Below are 19,325 nucleotides of genomic sequence, written 5' to 3'. Positions count from 1 at the left end.
TCCAGCACGTGAACATTCTGAAGTCCTTCAGGGGTTTATCTGTAAAATTTTGGTACCTCTGGGCACTGCTGCACAACTGAAAAATTAAAAAGTTTTAGTGCCCTGGCTAGTTAAAAGAGAATTGTTTCCTCTGCCTTAGTCTACTTGATTTTTTATAATTATCAGCTTGACAAGAGTGACTCCGTTTTATTTCTTCACTCTATTCCACGGCCCGAATCTAATTCATCTAATTCCCTGGCCCATAGGAAGTATCTAGGACGTATTAAATGAATAGTGTACACTGCCTTGGAATATTATGTAACCAAGTGTAATGGGGTTTAGGGAAAAAATAACTTTCACAAAACACTCGTATTACATCTACAAACAAACAAACAAACAAGCCCCAAAACCTATAGAAGCGCGTTAATAACCAGAGGAGGGTCAAGAAAGCCAAGGGTCACATTTGGACTCCAGTTTAAAAGGCGTCCTCTGACATTCTTTGACTCTCACCACAACCCCGGGCAGCACGCCCGGGAGGCATCCTTAACGCCGTTTTACTGGCAAGGAAAACAACTTACAAAGGTCAGAATCCTAGACTCCGCCTCCCGGAACCTGCCCTTTCCCTGCCTTCCCTCGGCAGCCGGGATTGGCGCTGCAGAGCTCGGTTTGCTCTTCTTCACCGTCACTCCTTTAGCAAACCGGTCCCAGAGCGGCGGCGGCCGCGAGGGGCAGGTGCCCGGGGAGGCGCCGCTGCCGGCAGCCGCGTTGCACTGCGGCGCAGTGGCCTCCGCGACCGGGAGTCCGGAAGTGCGGCCGGGGCAGCTCCTGCGTGCGCTGCGCGGACCCTCCCGGGCCACGCGCGCTCCGCTCCCCGGCGCGGTATGGCCGCAGTGCTGGCCTTCAGGGTGGTCGCGGGCCTGGCGGTCGCGGCACTCACAGCCGTACTCCTGGAGCACTACGGCCTGGCGGGCCAGACCTCGCCGCTGCCCCAGCCCCACGTCCCCCGGAGGCCGCACCCTGCGCCGGGCCCGGGAGCCGCCAATATGTTTTGGGGTCTGCAGGTGACGCAGGGGAGGCCTGGGGGGGGGGGTGGGTGCAGAGCTGGCACCACTTGGTGAGACGCGGGCAGTTTCCGTGGGGCACGACCGGTGCCTGTTAGGGCCCCCAACTCCGGACTGGGGTGGGGTTGGGGGTGGGGGTGAGGGTGGATTTCCGTCCTTGCCTGGGGCATTTTTTGATGCACTGTATCTTTGACTATTCCTAACCCCCGAGAGAGCCCCTGGGTCGCTCTGTCCCTGCTGCCTCTTCCTGACTCAGACGTCTCTGTTTAATACCTGCTTTTGGCAGATATCCGACATTCACCTGAGCAGGTTTCACGATCCAGGCAGAGCTGTAGACTTAGAGAAGTTTTGTTCTGAAACTGTTGACATCATTCAACCAGCTCTCGTCCTAGCAACAGGTAGGGAGGATTGCTGTGCTGTCCTGTTGTTCCGTGGTCTGGAAGGTACAAAGAATGCCAGCCAGGGCTGCAGCTCTTCCCTTTAGGGAAGTTGGGACCATGATAGCCCCAGCCCCCGGTCCTTCCTCTTGTAGAGGAAGTGACACGTAATTACATTTGCCTATGGATACCTGAGTCAAGATCCAGGCTACGAGGTTTGTCCTGGCAAGGTTTTGTTAGAGCAGTAGAAGCACGACTCGGTGTTCTGGTCTTAATGACTAACTGTATTTGTGTGTGTCTTTGTTGTTGCAGTCCTGAATTTGAGAGAGAATTAGGGAAAGCTGTTTAACCACAAATCAAGTTACCTTTTATTTAAAAAATATCTTTTCTATGTTCTGATATAGTTAGTTAATCTTATTATTATCAATTGTTTGAGGCTCACATGGCTCCTTTTCCTCATCCTTTGTTACATCTGTGACTTGGGTTCTCTAGAGTCTTCAAACCCCTAATCATTTGATCCTGAGCGGTTGGAGAAACAGCTAAAGGAGCATCAACCTTGTCTACTGGGGGATTCATCCCACCCACCTTACTGAAACCTCTCTACTAATAGGATGGAGTGGCAGTCCTTGTTTTGTGGAAAACTTCAAGTGTCTGTCTAGTTTTTTAGAAATTTGGGATTTCATTGGCCAAGCTATGATTTCCAGATTGCTTCTTGCTATCAAAATAATACTTGGTCAGATTATAACGGTGGCCATAGATATCAGGCACCTGCCCAGGCTGTTGGACTTTATTATAGTTTTCATTATAGTCCTATGCTCTCTTTAAAGAAATATTTTTTCACAACCCATTTCTAAAATCATAGGAGGTTGAACAGGCACTTGCTAACCTATAAGGTACAAATAAAGCCCTTGCTGAGAAAATTTAGATGGCTTGTTTTGGATATATATGGACTCATAAGTGGCTATGTTACACAAGTTGAGTGCTTTAAGTATCTGTTCCTGCAGTGTGTGTTAAAATAAATTGAACTTCATTGGGTTTATTTTGCATTGTGATTCAGTTGTTATGTAAATTTACAGGTGATCTGACAGATGCCAAAACAAAGTACCTGTGGGGATCCAGCCAGCAGGAGGTAGAATGGCAAACTTACCACGGTATTCTGAAGAAGACAAGGGTCATGGAAAAAACCAAGTGGCTTGATATCAAAGGAAATCATGGTTAGAGTCAAAACCCACGTGTAATTAAGACTGTATTTTTATTTCTTCCAGGAGTCTAAATTCTCCAATTTAGATTATAAAGTTATAAAATGGACATTATAGTATAGGTTTAGAGGTAGTGAAAGTCACAACTCTGAAATACAACTATAATGCGTGATTTTTAATCTTAAGACATCACTGTTGGCCTTTGAGGGGCAAGTTGATACAGTCCTTTCTTCTTACATGGGGAGAGAAAATGGATAATCAATTCCTAATTTTTAGATTATCATTGTTGTGTAGTAAGGAAATGAACTCTTTTCCAAAAGTATCCTTATCATAGATTTGTTTGTTTGTTTGTTTGACTTTCTCATTGGTTAGTTACTTTGTTTCACTTGATTATTCATTTCTGGTAAGTACCTAATTATATATTATTTTAAAAACCTACCTTTTTAAACAGATACGTCTATCTGGTGAAATACACAGATGTTGGTTTGATCAAAAAATGCCCTCCTACAAAACCAATAGGAATTATACATTGAAGACAGAATATCTAGTTTACAACTTTCTCTGTGATATTTGCATTTCTCTTTTTTTCCCTGATTAGTGGTACAACTCAAATTCTTTTGCAGTAAATAACAAATATGTGTATTTTTAAAAAAGTTTTCCAAGTGAGGGTGCTGACTTATTTCAAGTAAGAAATAACAAACAGACTTGTGTTTAAACAATTTGGATAGTCCTTTGGAGTTCATTATAATCTATTGGACTTTCATGGGCATAAATGCTTATGGTATATGTATATATACTTTCATGCTGTGCTAAGATAGGAGCAGAAACTAATCTTTACTAAAATATATAACAGTTTTTCTCTTACTTAGCAAGAGGCTTACATACACATTATTATTTCTTTTGGCATTAATTTCGTGTCCTAACGTGGTGTCCTAGAAAACGTTTTATGTACACTTGTAAAGTTTGTATATTCTGCTGCTTTGGGGTGAAATGCTTTGAAGATATCAATTAAATCCATTTGATCTAGTGTATTGTAGGCCTCTGTCTCCTTGTTGATTTTTTTTGTCTGGAGGATCTATCCATTGAAGTCAATAGGGTGTTAAAATCCCTTACTATTTTTTCTGTTGATCGCTTCCTTTATGTCCATCAAGATTTGCTTCACATATTTAGGTGCTCCTATGTTGGGTGCGTAAATGTTTACTAAGGTTATATTCTCTTGCTGGATTGTTCCCTTTATCATTATGTAGTGTCCTTCTTTGTTTCTTACTATAGCCTTAGTTTTTAAGTCTGTTTTATGGGATGTAAGTATTGCTACCCCAGCTTTTTTTCCCCTTTACATTGGCATGAAATATCTTTTTCCATCCATTTATTTTTAGTCTGTGTTTATCTTTTGATCTGAGATGTGTTTATTGGAGGCAGCATGTATATGGCTCTTGCTTTTTTTTACCACGACTGTGGAAGCTGAATGGTTTTATCCATTCAGCTACCCTTTGTCTTTTGGTTGAGGCATTTAAGCCATTTACATTTAAGGTGATTATTGATAGATACGTATTTAGTGCCATTTTATTGTTAGACTATTTTTTTCTCTGTTTTTTTTTCCCTTTCTCTTTTTCTTCTAAAGCAAGCCCTTCAAAATATGTTGCAGTGCTGGTTTGGTGTTAACAAACTCCTTTAGCTTTTTCTTGTCTGGGAAGCTCCTTATTTCTCCTTCGATTTTAAATGATACCCTTGCTGGGTAAAGTAGCCTTGGTTGCAGGTCCTTACTTTTCATCACCTTGAATATTTCATGCCACTCCCTTCTGGCCCAAAATGTTTCTTTTGAGAAATCAGATGACAGTCTAATTAGTGCTCCTTTGTATGTAACTACCTGCTTTTCTCTTGCAGCTTTTAGGATTTTTTCCTTGTCTTTAAGCATTGTCACTTTGTCTCGGTGTAGGCCTCTTTGGGTCCAATTTGTTTGGGACTCTCTGAGCTTCCTGGATTTGTGTGTCTTTTTCGTTCACCAGATTAGAGAAGTTTTCAGTCACTAATTCTTCAAATAGGTTCTTGACCCCTTGCTTGCTCTCTTCTCCTTCTGTTATTTCCATGATGCAGATGTTGTTACATTTCATGTTGTCAAAACTGTTTCTTAAGTTCTCCTTATTTAAAAAAAATTTTTCTTTTTGCTGCTCTGCCTGGGTGTTTTTTTTTCTACCTTGTGTGCCAAATCACTGATTCAATCTAATCTACTTCATCTAATCTACCCTTTATTCATTCCAGTGTATTATTTGCTTCAGATATTATATTCTTTATTTCTGACTGGTCCTTTTTCATGGTTTCTATGTCTTTTTTCATGCTGTTGAGTATCCTTATAATCATTACTCTAAACTCTCTATCTGATAAATTGCTTCCCTCCATTTCATCTAGCTCTTCTTCTGGAGAATTCTGTTCTTCCACTTGAGGTCTGTTTCTTTGTCTTCCCATTGTGGCTGCTTCTTTGTATTTGTTTATATGTATTAGGTTGATCTGCAAAGACTGTGGTGTAGGCCTCTGTCAGACACTGCTTGTGACTGGCCCTGGTCAACCTGACCTGTTTGGAGCTATCAGTGACCCACTGCATGTAAATCCCTCTGCTGGGGCTGTTTTTGTGAAGAAAGAACTAGGCTGTGTACCCAGGCTGGCTTTTATCAGCATCAGGCCCTGGGGAGGGTCAGCTGAAGTCTCATAGAGTTCACAAAAGTCTACCTTAGTTATTAAAATAATCAGTGATATAGCCTGAAGCTGTAATCAGTAGTTTGGCTTAAGCTCCACAGGGTGGGGTAGAGTAATTCCTGTGAGCAGGGCTATTGCTTCTCCTCAGACTGATGCCATTGGGAGAGGACTGCTCTGCCTGAGAAAGGTGGTTTCTGCAGTATGGGGCATGACTCAGCACAGGGATCCTAGTGGCTGTTCGTTCAGTTCTCTCCCCAGAGCCACCAACCCCAGACTCTCCTCCATCGTCCCTAGTTCACTCTGCCCTCCTTCTGCTCTAGTCTAGGGTAAGTGGCTGCAAATAAAATTTTGTGTGTTGGTCCCTTAAAAGGCTCTCTGAGTCTCCAGCTCTCTCTCTGCAGACAGAAACCCTGCAGATTTTTAAAGCTAGATGTTGTCTGGGTTCCTTTCTGGCTCTGGTGCTGTATTCTGGGGAGCCCAGCTTAGGGTTTAGACCCTATACTTCTTGGGGGGAGCCCCCTGACTGCTGAAGTATCCCATAGGCATCAAATATCAGCTGCTGCCTATGGGAGGCCAGTTAGCCTTCTTGTATCTCCTCTGCACTCCCTACCAGTCTCACTGCGGTGAAGTAATTTCTTCTGTCTGTCTGTGGTTATAAGGCTTCTCTCTAGCCAGAGTTCAGTTGGTTGTTCAGGATGAATTCTCTACAATTTGGTTGTAATTCCAGATTGGGAGGAGGTTAGTGTAGCTTCAACACACTCTTCTGCCACCTTGGATCCACTCGATGTATATTTTAAATAGTACATAATTCAAAGTATTCCTTATTCTCCAGTATACTAGATACCTTAAGTAAGTTTCCAGATAATCTGAATTGTATTTTCAAATTATAAAAATTATCAATCTAATTCATTGGCATTCTACCATTTAAAATATTATTGAAAGAATTATTTTTCTTTAATCGTCAGCATGTTTGCATATTTCTTTTTAATATAGATGATGTTTGCTCTTTTCTTTTTTATTAGATACATTCAATCTTCCAAGTCTGGAGAGTGTCGAGAATTATTACAGGTACTGTAATGAACAGAAGACAGAACATGATGTGTTATAAGAAGGGTACAGTCTATGAATGGGTAAAAACACTTTATAACAGATGAAATTTCTATTTATAGAAACTCTGGTAATTTAGAAAAGAAGGATTTTTTTCCTTTTTATGTTTGTGACAGGTTTTTTGTTTTTGTTTTGGGGCTTGTTCTTTCCTTTAATTGTTTTTGTTTCCGTTGGTCCTTTCAATATTACACAGAGACATTTTTTGCCCTTGATGCGTAGCAGAAGTCATTTAGACCAGAGCTTGTTAACTAGAGTACTATAGGTTTTAGGAATACTGAGGTAACTGATTTTCTGTCTTTGGGGTGGGTGAAAAGCCCAGTCAGTCACCCTTGGCTGCTTTGTCCTTACATTCCATTATGTCATACAAATATTAAAATTTTCTTTACGTGCCATGAATATGAAAAAGACCAAATGTAAAAGGATCTTTGAGTTAGAAAACCAATTCTATAATTTGAATGTGTTGAGATTCCTCTTTTGGTTGTAATTTCATGGTATTTCTGCATTGTCAGTGAAGTAGTGAATATTTATTAAGAGTCTATCATTACTTAGATAGTATGAGAGATACAAAAGTTAATATTAAAAATACAGCCTCTACCTTCAAGGAAGTTTGTCTCGCTAAGGGAGATAAAAATTAGAAAAGAACAAGGAGGAATGGCTGATTACATGCTAGATTTTTTGTTACACATGATCATCACTATGGGAAATCAGAAAAGGCAGAGGTTACTTGGGGTGGACAGAGTAAAGACTTTTTTATTTTTAAAAAATTTATAAATTGGATATAATTGACATACAGTATTGTATAAGTTTAAGATGTAGAGCATGTTCATGTGCTACATTTATATATTGCAATATGATTACCACCATAGCTAAAACCTCTGTCATGTCACATAATTATCATTTCTTTTTTGTGATGAGAAGAATTAAGATCTAGTCTCTTTTCATTTTTGAAGTTATAATAAACATTGTTAACTATAGTTACTATACTGTGCATTAGGTTTTTAGAACTTACTTATCTAATAGTTGCAAGTTAGGGAAGATTCCATAAAAGAAATGAAAATTGTGTCCAGTCTTAAAAGATGGGTAGCTTTTGGAAGAGTAAGACTTCAAAGAGCATATTTTAGGCAAAACAAACAAACAAAAACCCTAGGTTTTAAAAGCTAAAATGAACTTTTGAGGGCAGTAAGGAAACTGGTTATCACAAAAATAAAGGTTCGTAATGAGGACTTATATGATATTGGTAGCTTGGGGCCATTTATGGACATCTTAAGTGAGAAGCATAGAAACTTAGATGGACACTAGTATTTTATAAAAAACAATTGCACAACAACAAAAGATAGGAATAAAAAATAAAAAAGAGGGAGATAATGAAGTTGTATAGATACCAAATAGGAGAGTCCTGCAGTAATCTGGTCATAATATGGAAGAGGCCTGAAATGAATAGAAGATGAATAGTTGAATAAAGTTCCTGGATAGGGGGATGGTAATATCAATATGAGGATGATAAGTCAAAAAGGATTGGTTAGATTGGTTAGCCCTGGCTGATGTGGCTCTGTGGACTGAGTGCCAGTCTGGGAACCAAAGGATTGCTGGTCCAATTCCCAGTCAGGGCACACGCTTGGGTTGTGGGCCAGGCCCCCAGTTGGGGGCATGTGAGAGGCAGCCGATTGATGGATCTCTGATACCTCTTGCACATTGATGTTTCTCTTCCTCTCTCCCTCCCATCTCCTTTGTCTAAAAATAAATAGATAAAAGTTAAAAAAAAGGAATTGGTTAATATATAATTAGAGTCACCATAACTTAAAAGAGGAGGTAGTCCTTCTTTGTTCATGTGAGAAAAGGACACAGATGAAAATCTTTCACTTTTATTAACAGTTTGTATCTTTGATTGTGACTATGAAAATGGAGTTAAGAAACATTTTCAAAGAATTAACAAGACTTATGATCTGACTGTTTATTGGGAAAGTAGTCACTTTAAAGTTTCTTACCTTTATATTTTTGTTTCTAACAGCCTAACCTTATCTGAGTTTAATAAATGGCATTTTGCTAGAGATATATAGAAATATCAACCTGAGGGGAAAAAAAATCTTAAATCTTGAGCATAAAAATGCCTCAGACAATGCCAAAATCCAGAATTCAAAAACATGTTATTAACTATCACATATTTTAACCTTTGCCTTTAAATATTTTTAAAATATTTTTAGATAGTTGGATTTTAATGTGTCAAAAATATAGGAATAGAAACATATGAGATTATAAAATCCTGAAGAAAAACTCTGAAAACAAATTAAGCAGGAAAATATAAATAAAATTTTTAATGATGAAAAAATCCTGAAATAGAAATTAAAGAAGAGAGGCAATAGAATTGACTGTTAATTGTAATAACTATGATAATATATTATTTCATGATGTATTTGATGGCTGTTGTGACTTAAACATAGCTCCCTGATAGCACATTAAGTTTCAGAAGTTTATTTGTATGTTTTCATATATGCTCTTAGGTAAAAAGTCATAGAAGACACTTAGATATTTTCTTATGTTCTGACATTTGAATAATATAGGTATGCACCAATGTAGTCTATAATTTCCTTCACATTTATTCAACAAATGCTTAACAGGTGGCTACCCATCCTTCCTCCCTACTCTCGACTCTTACAGATTATGGACAGCTGTCACCATTGACACTTAAGGTGGTGTGCACTTCCATTACTGGATGTGGACCCTGTATATGTTATCAGTGTATTTTCAGGAACTGAATAAGATTTACTGACCCATACCTAGACTACCATTTTTCTCCAGGTTTGATTACTTCTTTACAAGGTTTTATTGTGAGTTAAGTGTCTATAATCCTGTTGAAAGATGTAAAGTGTTTATATCTCACTGCATCAAGAATTCTACTAGGTACGTAGTAGGACCTCATATAATTGTTAATGTTTGGTAAGTACCATTGCACTGGATTCTGACCTCTTTTTAAATGTTTAGCGGACTGCTTGAACTCCACCCCCACCCCCACGCCTGCCCCTGCACTTCTCTGTTTTACTTGGTGACTTTGTGTTTTGGTTCCTGTCTTGGAGACAATGGGAAAAAATTTTTTACATTTCTTTTACAATTTATCCATCGTGGATCTAGTTCAGCCTGTTTCTCCTTCATGTCATGAAATTTCCTTTTCAAAGGAGGCAAAATATAATGTGATGTTAGGGAAGAAATTTAAACTTACTCTGTCTTATTATGATTGCACTAAAAGTTTTCTGTATTGTATTTTTTAGGAAATATTCTGCTGTACGCAGGGATGGCCCTTTCCATTATGTCTACAGTACTCCCTTTGGCAACTATTCTTTTATCTCTTTGGATGCCACCTTATATCTAGGGCCGAAGAGACCCTATAATTTCTTTGGAATTTTAGATGAGGTACAGTAAAAATCTCACTTCTTTTTGTAGCTAACATTTTTCTTAGATACATGTAACTCACTTAAAATTATCCTAGGTAAACAAGTCCTCCTCTAGAAATGCTTGAGAAAAAATTTTACTGTGGTTACAGGTATGGCCAAAATAAATTACTGGCCACTTCAGCACTATTATTGCTATCCCTATTCTTGTCCCAAAATTTGGGAAAGAAGTACCTCACTTTTTATGTTTATTTAGTGAACATTTATTAAATGTGTACTAAGTGCAAGATGCACTTAGCAAGGTTCAGGGCATACCATTTTGTATACTATATGGTATACTGCTAAAACCCTACAGTTGCCATTTTTTAATTAAAGGTCTATATTTTTTTAAGAGAAAGACAACCATTGAAATATATGTTTCTTTTCTTTTTTCTTTTTATTTTTTATTGTTCAAATACATTTGTCTCCATTTTCCCACCACCATTTTCCCCTGCCCCACTCACCCTTACCTCCCTCCCTCAATCCTTCCCCACTTTGGCTTTGTCCATGGATCCTTTATACATGTTCCTTGATTTGACCCTTGAGTTTCTTTTAAAGTATTTTTTTGTAATGTAGGTGAAAACTACATTACAAAATGGATAAAACTGCCTGCAAAGTCCATCTGAGAACTTCTCATTGCTCCTTGGTACAACAAATGTCAACTCATTAAATGCTTAGTGAGCACATACCCATATGCAAGATGTATGTGCCCATGTATAACAATACAAAGGGGATAAGATCAAGTCCTTGGCCTCTTAAGATATTTAATCTAGTGGTTGGGTATAAGACCAGTGCAGAGATAACTATAATAAAAGGCAGTATTTGCTAAGTGCTACAAGAATTCAAAGTGATAGGAGGGTTCAGAGGGGCTTGAAATCAAATGAACAGAATATTGTCTGGTCTGATACATTGTGTTGTATTAGGCATTTTATTTATTGAAGGTGTATTTTGTTTCCTACCTACCAAGTGTCCTTAGGCAAAGTTGATAATGTTATTTTTAAAATGTACTCCTTAGAATAATGTTTTTTAAGGTGTAATTAAAGGATCATCTGCATAAAAATCAGCTGGAGTCTTGTAAAATGAAGATTTCCAGGCTTTACCTGAGATGTATCAAATTAGAAAACTTGAGGGTAAGGTCCAGGAATTTATTGCTATAAGCACTTTACAGATAATATTAATGTATATTATATACATGCAAGTTATTTTTGAAATCAACTTCTTGAGGGATTATTTACATACAATAAAATTGTACTCATGTCAGCTGTTTGGAGGGTTTTGAGAAGTGTCTGTACTGGTGTAACTCTCACTACAATCAAGGCAGAACATTCCCATCACCCCAGAAAGTTCTCTTGTGAGCGAAGTCAGTCTCCATCCCCAGTCTCAGAGGACAACTACTTGGTTTTTTGTCAGCATAGATTAGTTTTGCTTTTTCTAGAATTTTATATAAAAAATGAGATCATTCAGAATGTATCTTGTACCCGTCTTCCTTTGCTCACTATAATGTTTCTGAGATTTATCCATATTATTGTATATATCAGTAGTTCTTTCTTTTTTATTGGTAAGTAGTATTCCATTGTATGGATATATGCAATTTGTTGATGGCTTCTAATTTTTGGCTGTTATGAGAAGAACTGTTAGAAACGTTCAGGTATAAGGCTTTCTGTGGACATATTTACATCTCGTTTTAGTGTTAGTATCCTCTATTAATTGCAGTGTGGTATACAGAGCTGAAAAGATTAGTGGTTCTTTATTTTTATAAAGAAATTTATAAATAAAAATTTATAAGTTAAAGATTATTTCTGTTTCCTTATCTATCAAATGGTGATAATGTTACAAAGCACAGAGATATTTTTAGGATCAAATGAATTATATTGCATGTGAAATAGTTTGAAACTTACAAAGGTCCATACAGGTCATTAATCAGCAGGGTTTCAGCCCAAAACATAATGTACTTATTCTTATGATACTTAAAGGGAATGGTTTAATCTGTTGACATTAGATTTTAGGCTAAGCTCTAATTAAAGATATTCTATTTTTCTCCCATTTCAGAAACGGATGGAGGAACTTTCATTACTGGCAAAGGAAAGTAGTCGGAGCAACCACAGTATTTGGTTTGGACACTATCCAACATCCACTATTCTTTCTCCATCACCAGGAATTCGGTCAATGATGAGGTGATGCAGGCTTCCAAAATCAAAATTAATTGTTTTTAATTATTTTATGTTGCTCTACCTGTCCTGCTTTCCTGAAGAGATATTTTTATTAGTTTGGCACCACCAGTTATCTTTGTTCATTATTCTATTTATTTTTCATTGTTTAGTTCAGCTACAGCTTATTTGTGTGGGCACCTCCATACACTTGGTGGACTGATGCCTGTTCTGCACACTCGTCACTTCCAGGGCACTTTGGAACTTGAAGTGGGAGACTGGAAGAATAATAGAAGGTAAGGGAACTACCTCACAGAGTAAAGCTTATACATGTTACATTCCCTAAAGTAATGATAGTTTTCTTATTGCCGTCATGGGTGATCCCAGTCAAGGAAAAACTTGTGATATCTCTATGTTTTTGAAGTAATATATGTACCTGGCAATCTTTGTCATTATGCAAAATCCTTGTTGCAACAGTTATGTTTGCTATCACTATGTTATATTGGATTTTCAAGACATAACCATTAGGAAATAGTTCTCAAACTCTAGTGTGCATAAGAATTATGCAGGATTTTACTAAAAATAAAAATTTCTAGGCTCTATCTCTAGAGATTTTGATTATGTTTGTCTGGGTTAGGACCCAAGAAACTGTATTTTAAAAGCACACCAGGCACTCTATTGACCACACTTTGACAAACACTAGGACTAGAAATATGTCATTTTTTTCTCCTTGAATTTTATATCTACTTTTCTAGTTATTGCTACAAGATGTTAGTGATTTAAGTTCTTCAAATAGATGATAGTTGGTTTTGTTAAGGTTAAAATCTTTCTAAGAAGAAATATAACTTATTTATCAAAAGCATACAGTATAATTAAATATACAGAGAGAATATATTATAATGTTGATAATGACTATTTAAGTGCAATAGTTTAAGTATACATGAGCATCATCTCATGTATATTTTGAAAGAACTATTTAAATGAAATAGTTTAAGTATAGATGATATCATTTCATTGTTTAATATTATCAATTGCTGTTTAATTTATTAAAACTCAATGCTCTGAAGATATTTAGGGACCCAATAAATATTTGCTGAGCTGAATATGTTTTGTTTCTAGTTTTAACTACCTCCATTAATTAAAAAGCAGCTTTACATTATAGGTGGTACTTACTCATTTTAGTTGGCTTTTTAAAAATCTATGTAAGAGCTACGCTTGAAGCCTGTAATTAGCTGGCTACTGTAATTACTTTGAACTAAAACCTACCTATTCATGACTGTGAAGCTGTGGGCTGGGCTGAGATGAGATTGCCTTTTACCAGGTAGCCTTCCTAATCCTGGATCATCCTCTTTATTTCTTATAAATACTACAGTTACAAGTTAAGTGATATTTATTATGAAACCATTTTTTGCCTTTCTCTTTCCACCTGCTCCCCTGTGTTCCAAGCCTGGGGTTTTATCCGGAGGTTTACTAAAAGAACCTAACCTTTACCTGCCCTTACTAAACATTTAAGTTGTATTAGTAAAATAGGTTTTAATAACAGTATATTAGAAATACTAGGCTAGGCTTTGTTGTGGATGCAAATAAACCTAGAAATATCAGTGGCTTAACAAAACAGATGTCTATTTTTCCATTCATGTAAAGCTGTTATGCGTCAGTCACGCTCTTTTCCACAGGGTGACAGGGATTGAGACTTCCTCCATCTTATTTTTCTTTTAAGATTTTATTTATTTATTTTTAGAGAGGGAAAGGGAAGGAGAAAGAGAGGGAGAGAAACGTTGATGTGTGAGAGATATCTCCGTTGCCTCTCACACACTCACAGTTGGGGACCTGGCCTGTAACCCAGGCATGTGCCCTGATTGGGAATCAAACTGGCAACCTTTTGGTTTGCAGGCTCGCACTCAATTCACTGAGCCACACGAGACAGGGTAAGACTTCCTCCATCTTTTAAGGCCACTATCTCAACACTTCCAAGGGAGGGAAGAGAATATGGGAACTCACACACACTCTTAAGATCTTGGGACCAGAAGTGTGATACATGTCACTTCTGTTCACAGCCCATTGGCCAGAACTAGTCCTATGGTCCCAGCATAATGCCAGGGAGACTGGGACATGCAGGGGAGCATGTGGAGTATTTGGTGAGCACTATTGTTTCTGCCATAGTTAATCATTTCTCAGTTCTAAAATTTAGAAAATACAAAACTTTGGTTATTCTTTAATGAGTATTTATACCTTTCATTGTGCATTTAGAAAATCAAGACAACTTATCTTTGGTTAATTTCTTTGGAATTGTAGAAATACAGATTTAAAAGACAAGTGAAAGGTTTCGAATTGTATTTAATATATTATGTAACGATGATATGAAGAATGTCAGGTATTAGGCTTATGATGGATATCTCAGGTTCAAAATAGTCAAAAGTATAGAAATTAAATGAATTAACTCAACAAGCATTTATTTAAAAAATTAGAGTGCATGCTATGTACCAGATATTTTTCTAGGGCACAGTTAAATTCCTTGCTTTAGACAGATCCTGGTTGTGACAAATGTGAGGTATAAAGTGATAGGGGCAAGGGAAGAAGAGAGAGAAACAATATTATTTACTTGGCATTCAAATTCATGATCTCAAAAAAGTGTACTTTTGTATTTTTATCTTTGTTCTGCATGTAATCTTCATGAATGAAGTGACTGAATTGCCTTACTGTTCTCTGGTCTCTAGGTACCGCATCTTTGCTTTTGATCATGACCTCTTTAGCTTTGCAGATTTGATCTTTGGCGAGTGGCCTGTGGTTCTTATCACCAATCCTAAGTCACTCCTCTATAGTTGTCCTAAACATGAACCATTGGAAAGACTCCTTCACTCAACACACATCAGGTATGTAAAAATTTTTCATAATTCACTTTTAGTTTGATATTGATATGGAGAATAAATCATTGTAACTGCATTCCCATGTAATATCTATGAGATATTCACTTTAGTTGTCTCAACAATCTAAACATTATGTAAAGATAAAATGCTTACTGTTTCATTCCAATTCAGTTAAAAAATATATTTTAAGCTGCTGAAAGTTTAAAAACCATCCAGAAACCCATAATCCTACCATTATTACTTTTGTATATTTTATCCTACCTTTTTATTTGCATGTTGTTATATTGCTGTAATCATAATGTACATATTCTTTTGTATAATACTTAAAAATATTTACATTATACATTAGAATTTTTTTTCATTTGGCCACATAGCCTTCCAAAAAAGTAAAAGCTATATAAACCTTATGGAATTGAATATTCAGTTGCCATGTGAATATGACAATGTGAATTAAGGAGATTAATAACCTTTCTCGAACACAAGGGCACTCTTTTAAATATACCTGTATATACTTTATACTCTTTTAAATTTTATTTTGAAAAATAATATAACCACCACTTTTAGAGAATAGGGTGTGGGATTATGTCTATCCCTCCCCCCACCAATAGAACTATTATTAATGATTTTGAGTTTATCTTAGCAGGCATTTTCTCTCTCTCTTTTTAAAAGATTTTATTTATTTATTTTTAGAGAGAGGGGAAGGGAGGGAGAAAGAGAGGTACAGAAACATCAATGTGCAAGAGAAACATTGATCAGTTGCCTCCCGCATGGCCCCAGCTGGGGATTGGGCCTGCAACCCAGGCATGTGCCCTGACCTGGAATCGAACTGGCGACCTTTCACTTTGTGGTAAGACACCCCACCCACTAAGCCACACCCAGTCAGGGCAGCAGGCATTCTCTTTTAGGCATATTTTTACATAGTTGTAAGCAGGGCACAGGCTATTTGAATTCCTACATTTTTTTCTTTCAACAGAGAAAATGTACAATTTATCTCACCATCTTCCTATCTTTCTGTGAATTTTTAGCTTTTTTTTCTAACTTGGAGATAAGTAATTGATATGTATAGAGTCTCCCTTCATTTGAGTAATTCTTTTAGATAACATTCTAGAAGTGGGATTCTAAGTGACAGAATTTGAATTCCTGTAAGAATGTTGATAAAGATTGCCCATTACCTTTTTTGTATCTGTCAACAAAATCATTATTCCTTTTTAAAAAACTATGGTAAAATGTACATACATAAAATTTACCATTTCAATAACCATTTTTAGGTGTACGGTTCAGTGGTATTATGTATCGTTGTGCAACTGTCACCATCATCTATCGCCAGAACTTGATTTTGCAAAACTGAAACTCTGCACCCATTCAGCAACAAGTCTCTTCTTCCTAACTCCCCCCAGCCCCTAGCAATCAACATTCTACTGTCTGTCTCTATGAATTTGACTACTCTAGTTACCTTATGTAAGTGGACTTTTTTGTCCTTTTGTGACCGGCTTATTTCACTTAGCATAATGTCCTCAAGGTTCACCCATGTTGTAGCATGTGTCAGAATTTCCTTCTTTTTAGATCCTGAATAATATTCCACTTTATGGATGTGCCACATTTTGTTTATCCATTCATCTGTCCATAGTCACTTGTGCTTTCACCTTTTGGCAACCGTGAACAGCGCTACTAGGAACATGGTTGTACAGATACCTGTTTAAATTCCTGCATTCAAAATTGTGTCCCTATTTTGAAAACTCTAATTCTTTTGGGTATCTATCCAGAAGTGCAATTGCTGGATCATGTAGTAATCACATATTTACATTTCTGAGGAACTACCGTACTGTTTTCCATAGTGGCTTTACCCTTTTACATTCCCACCACTAGTGTATAAGGTACCCAACCAATTACTTTTTAAAACAGACACTAATTTATAGGCCACCAGGCAATATGAGTGCCAATTTCACTGCACCCTTATCATTACTTGATATTGTACTTCTAAAAAGATTTACTATTTAATCTGGAAAAACAATATCAAGCTGTTTTAATATATTTTTTGATTACTAGTGAAGTGAAACATATATCTCTCAGTCGGGTTTTTTGATAGGCGCTGGATATCAGATTTAAGTGTTATATTCTCTGGGGCCTGGTAGCCTCAGTCTCATTTGTGGCATTGCTTCTTCCAGGTAGGTAGAAGAGCCAAAGGAGTGGATGGTAGACTTTACAATAGATTAGCAAACTGAGGTGTCTAACCTATATTCTCTTCTATGAGAAAAAACCAGGACATCTGGAGTTTATTCAGAAAGAACTTTGGATCTATTTCAGCTTGATTTGTCAAAAGAAAATTGACTTTCCTTTCTAAAAAAATAAAAGAATAGTTCCTAATTTCTCACCAGTTCAGGTTTGCTCCAAAAGTCACCATTCAGAAAGACTAGATCATACATATAGTGGTCCCTATAGTTGCACAGTGTGATGGTTCTGCCTATACTTACACATTTTCAGGTAATTATAGGGTTATTTTTATTTATAAAAATAATAACAAATACTAAAACCAAATTTTATATATGCTTTCATTTTAGAATTTTGGCCTTTTCGTTATCCTCCATTACTTCTGTCACAGTTAAGATTGATGGAGTTCATTTAGGGCAAGCTATTCATTTGTCTGGTCCTATTTTCACATTGAAGTGGAACCCCAGAAACTACAGTAATGGTACACATAACATAGAAGTAATTGTCCAGGTAAGTTAGTAATATTCAGTTTGCTATATAAATCATTAGGCTATAACCACACTGAACTCTAACTTGGATGTTTGTTTTGTCAGCTGGTAAAGATGAAACTAAGTGTAATAAAAAAATTGGATACATTGGATTTAGTATGTTCTGAAAATGGGCACGCAGGAGTAATTCTACTATTAGACTAAAAACTGATTAGAGGAAAAGAATGTGTAACTACTGGCCACAGACCCCTCCTATTTCTCACCTCAGGGAATCAATCTTTTGGGTGTTTTTTCTTTTCTTTTTTTTTCAGTTTTGGCTAGTGTCTTTTAAAAATGGGAAAAAATTCACCAACATACCAAAAGATAATAGGATGTCAGAAAACATGTATTTATGTATCCATGCCTTTGATTGCTGTCTCCAAGTACAGGAAAATCGTGTCACTATTTTGAAAGCTCTAGGACAAAGAATTTTCTAGGCATCAAAGGGTTTTTTTGTTTGAGGAGTATGCATTCATAGCATTACAGTAACAGTCTGCCTGGCATTATTCTGATTCAACCTGGGGGGCATTTAATACACTAGCACCTGCGAGAGTAGAAAGGATGATTGTTACCAAAATAGAGCAGTTTCATCAACAATATGGAACTCTTGAAGGGATAGATTGTGCTCAGAAATTAGTTTCTAAAAAAAATTCTGTCAATTTCTACAACTTTTTGATTTGATGACAGTTTTGAACTATTTAACCTAATATTAAGTCATTTTGAAACATGAAGTAATCCTTTAGGAAACACATGAAATTATTTTCATCACTTTTTTTTTGTTACAAAGAAGTATTTTGAGGAGGAAGAAGCTGTATACTGAGTTTACTGAGCTCACTGGGCTCGCCCTAAAGAGATGCCAGGATGCCAGGCAGTTAAATATTTTATTTAACTTCTATAACAATCCCATATGGGGAATAGCTTTATCCCCAATTCATAGATGAGGAGGAAACAAGAGAGGTCACTTTGCAATGCCACCACCTTTGAAGTGTTGTGCTTAGGAGGAAGAAGAAATACACAGGAAGGATCTGGAAGGAGGAATGGCTGGAGCTGAACTCTTTATGTCTTTCATATTAGAAGCTGGTCATTTAAAAAAGGCTTGAAGGTATAAGTGCACCTAATATTCCCTGTATTTGCAGTCATGGGTTAGAAGTAGGAGCAACCATAGGAGATCCACTCACTTTAGGAATGGGGAACTACCACATTCTTGGACTGCTTCAGAATCTCAGTTTCTGCAGTTTTATGAGGAAAAAACCTTTATATTCCTTGAGACATTTCTGGCTATTTATTTGAATCCGTAGTAAAAATATGACATCACATATACTTTTTATATGTTTAACATTTCTTGCAATATTATTGAGGTACAATTTACATATAAAACACTCTGTGTATTTAAAGAATACAATTTGGTGAGTTTTGATATACATACGTATTTATCCTTGAGACCACTACTACAATCAATATGATGTATCATCCTCAAAAGTTTTCTTGTGCCCTTAACTACTTTCTCACTACTCTCATTTCCAGGCAAAAAATGATCTGTTTTCTGTCTATATGTGTATAGACACCAGAAGCCTATAATATCTGGTTGTCTCTCTTTCAGTAATGTTAAGATTGATTAATATATTCAGGTATTGTTAACCCTATCCAATGCTGTGCTGGTAAATATTTAACAACCAACTTGGAGGATGTTTGGGGTGGGGACTGCTTTGTAGTGTTTCCCTGATTTATACCAGTTTCCGT

General features: G+C 36.8%; 1 protein-coding gene across 2 annotated transcripts in view; it reads left to right on the top strand.

Moving 5' to 3' along the window:
* The first annotated feature begins 697 nt into the window (after positions 1-697).
* The window catches only part of TMEM62 (transmembrane protein 62), a 28,756-nt gene continuing 10,128 nt past the window's right edge, over positions 698-19,325 (top strand). Inside the window, exons 1-9 of one of the 2 annotated variants that reach the window (XM_054565520.1) lie at positions 698-1,040; positions 1,327-1,438; positions 2,494-2,631; positions 6,330-6,375; positions 9,678-9,819; positions 11,886-12,010; positions 12,157-12,279; positions 14,701-14,856; positions 17,409-17,568. In XM_054565520.1, the coding sequence (XP_054421495.1) occupies positions 861-1,040; positions 1,327-1,438; positions 2,494-2,631; positions 6,330-6,375; positions 9,678-9,819; positions 11,886-12,010; positions 12,157-12,279; positions 14,701-14,856; positions 17,409-17,568 (1,182 nt within the window). In that variant the 5' untranslated portion in view covers positions 698-860. Of the gene's footprint in view, positions 1,041-1,326; positions 1,439-2,493; positions 2,632-6,329; positions 6,376-9,677; positions 9,820-11,885; positions 12,011-12,156; positions 12,280-14,700; positions 14,857-17,408; positions 17,569-19,325 lie in introns of those variants that run through there. The other variant, XM_054565521.1, reaches the window with a different exon arrangement.

The sequence above is a fragment of the Pteronotus mesoamericanus genome, unplaced genomic scaffold (assembly GCF_021234165.1).
Source record: "Pteronotus mesoamericanus isolate MK-2021 breed Mesoamerican mustached bat unplaced genomic scaffold, CSHL_Meso_final contig_164, whole genome shotgun sequence".
Taxonomy (NCBI): domain Eukaryota; kingdom Metazoa; phylum Chordata; class Mammalia; order Chiroptera; family Mormoopidae; genus Pteronotus; species Pteronotus mesoamericanus.
Note: the sequence above shows the minus strand (reverse complement) of the source record. Positions and strands in the feature narration are given on the sequence as shown.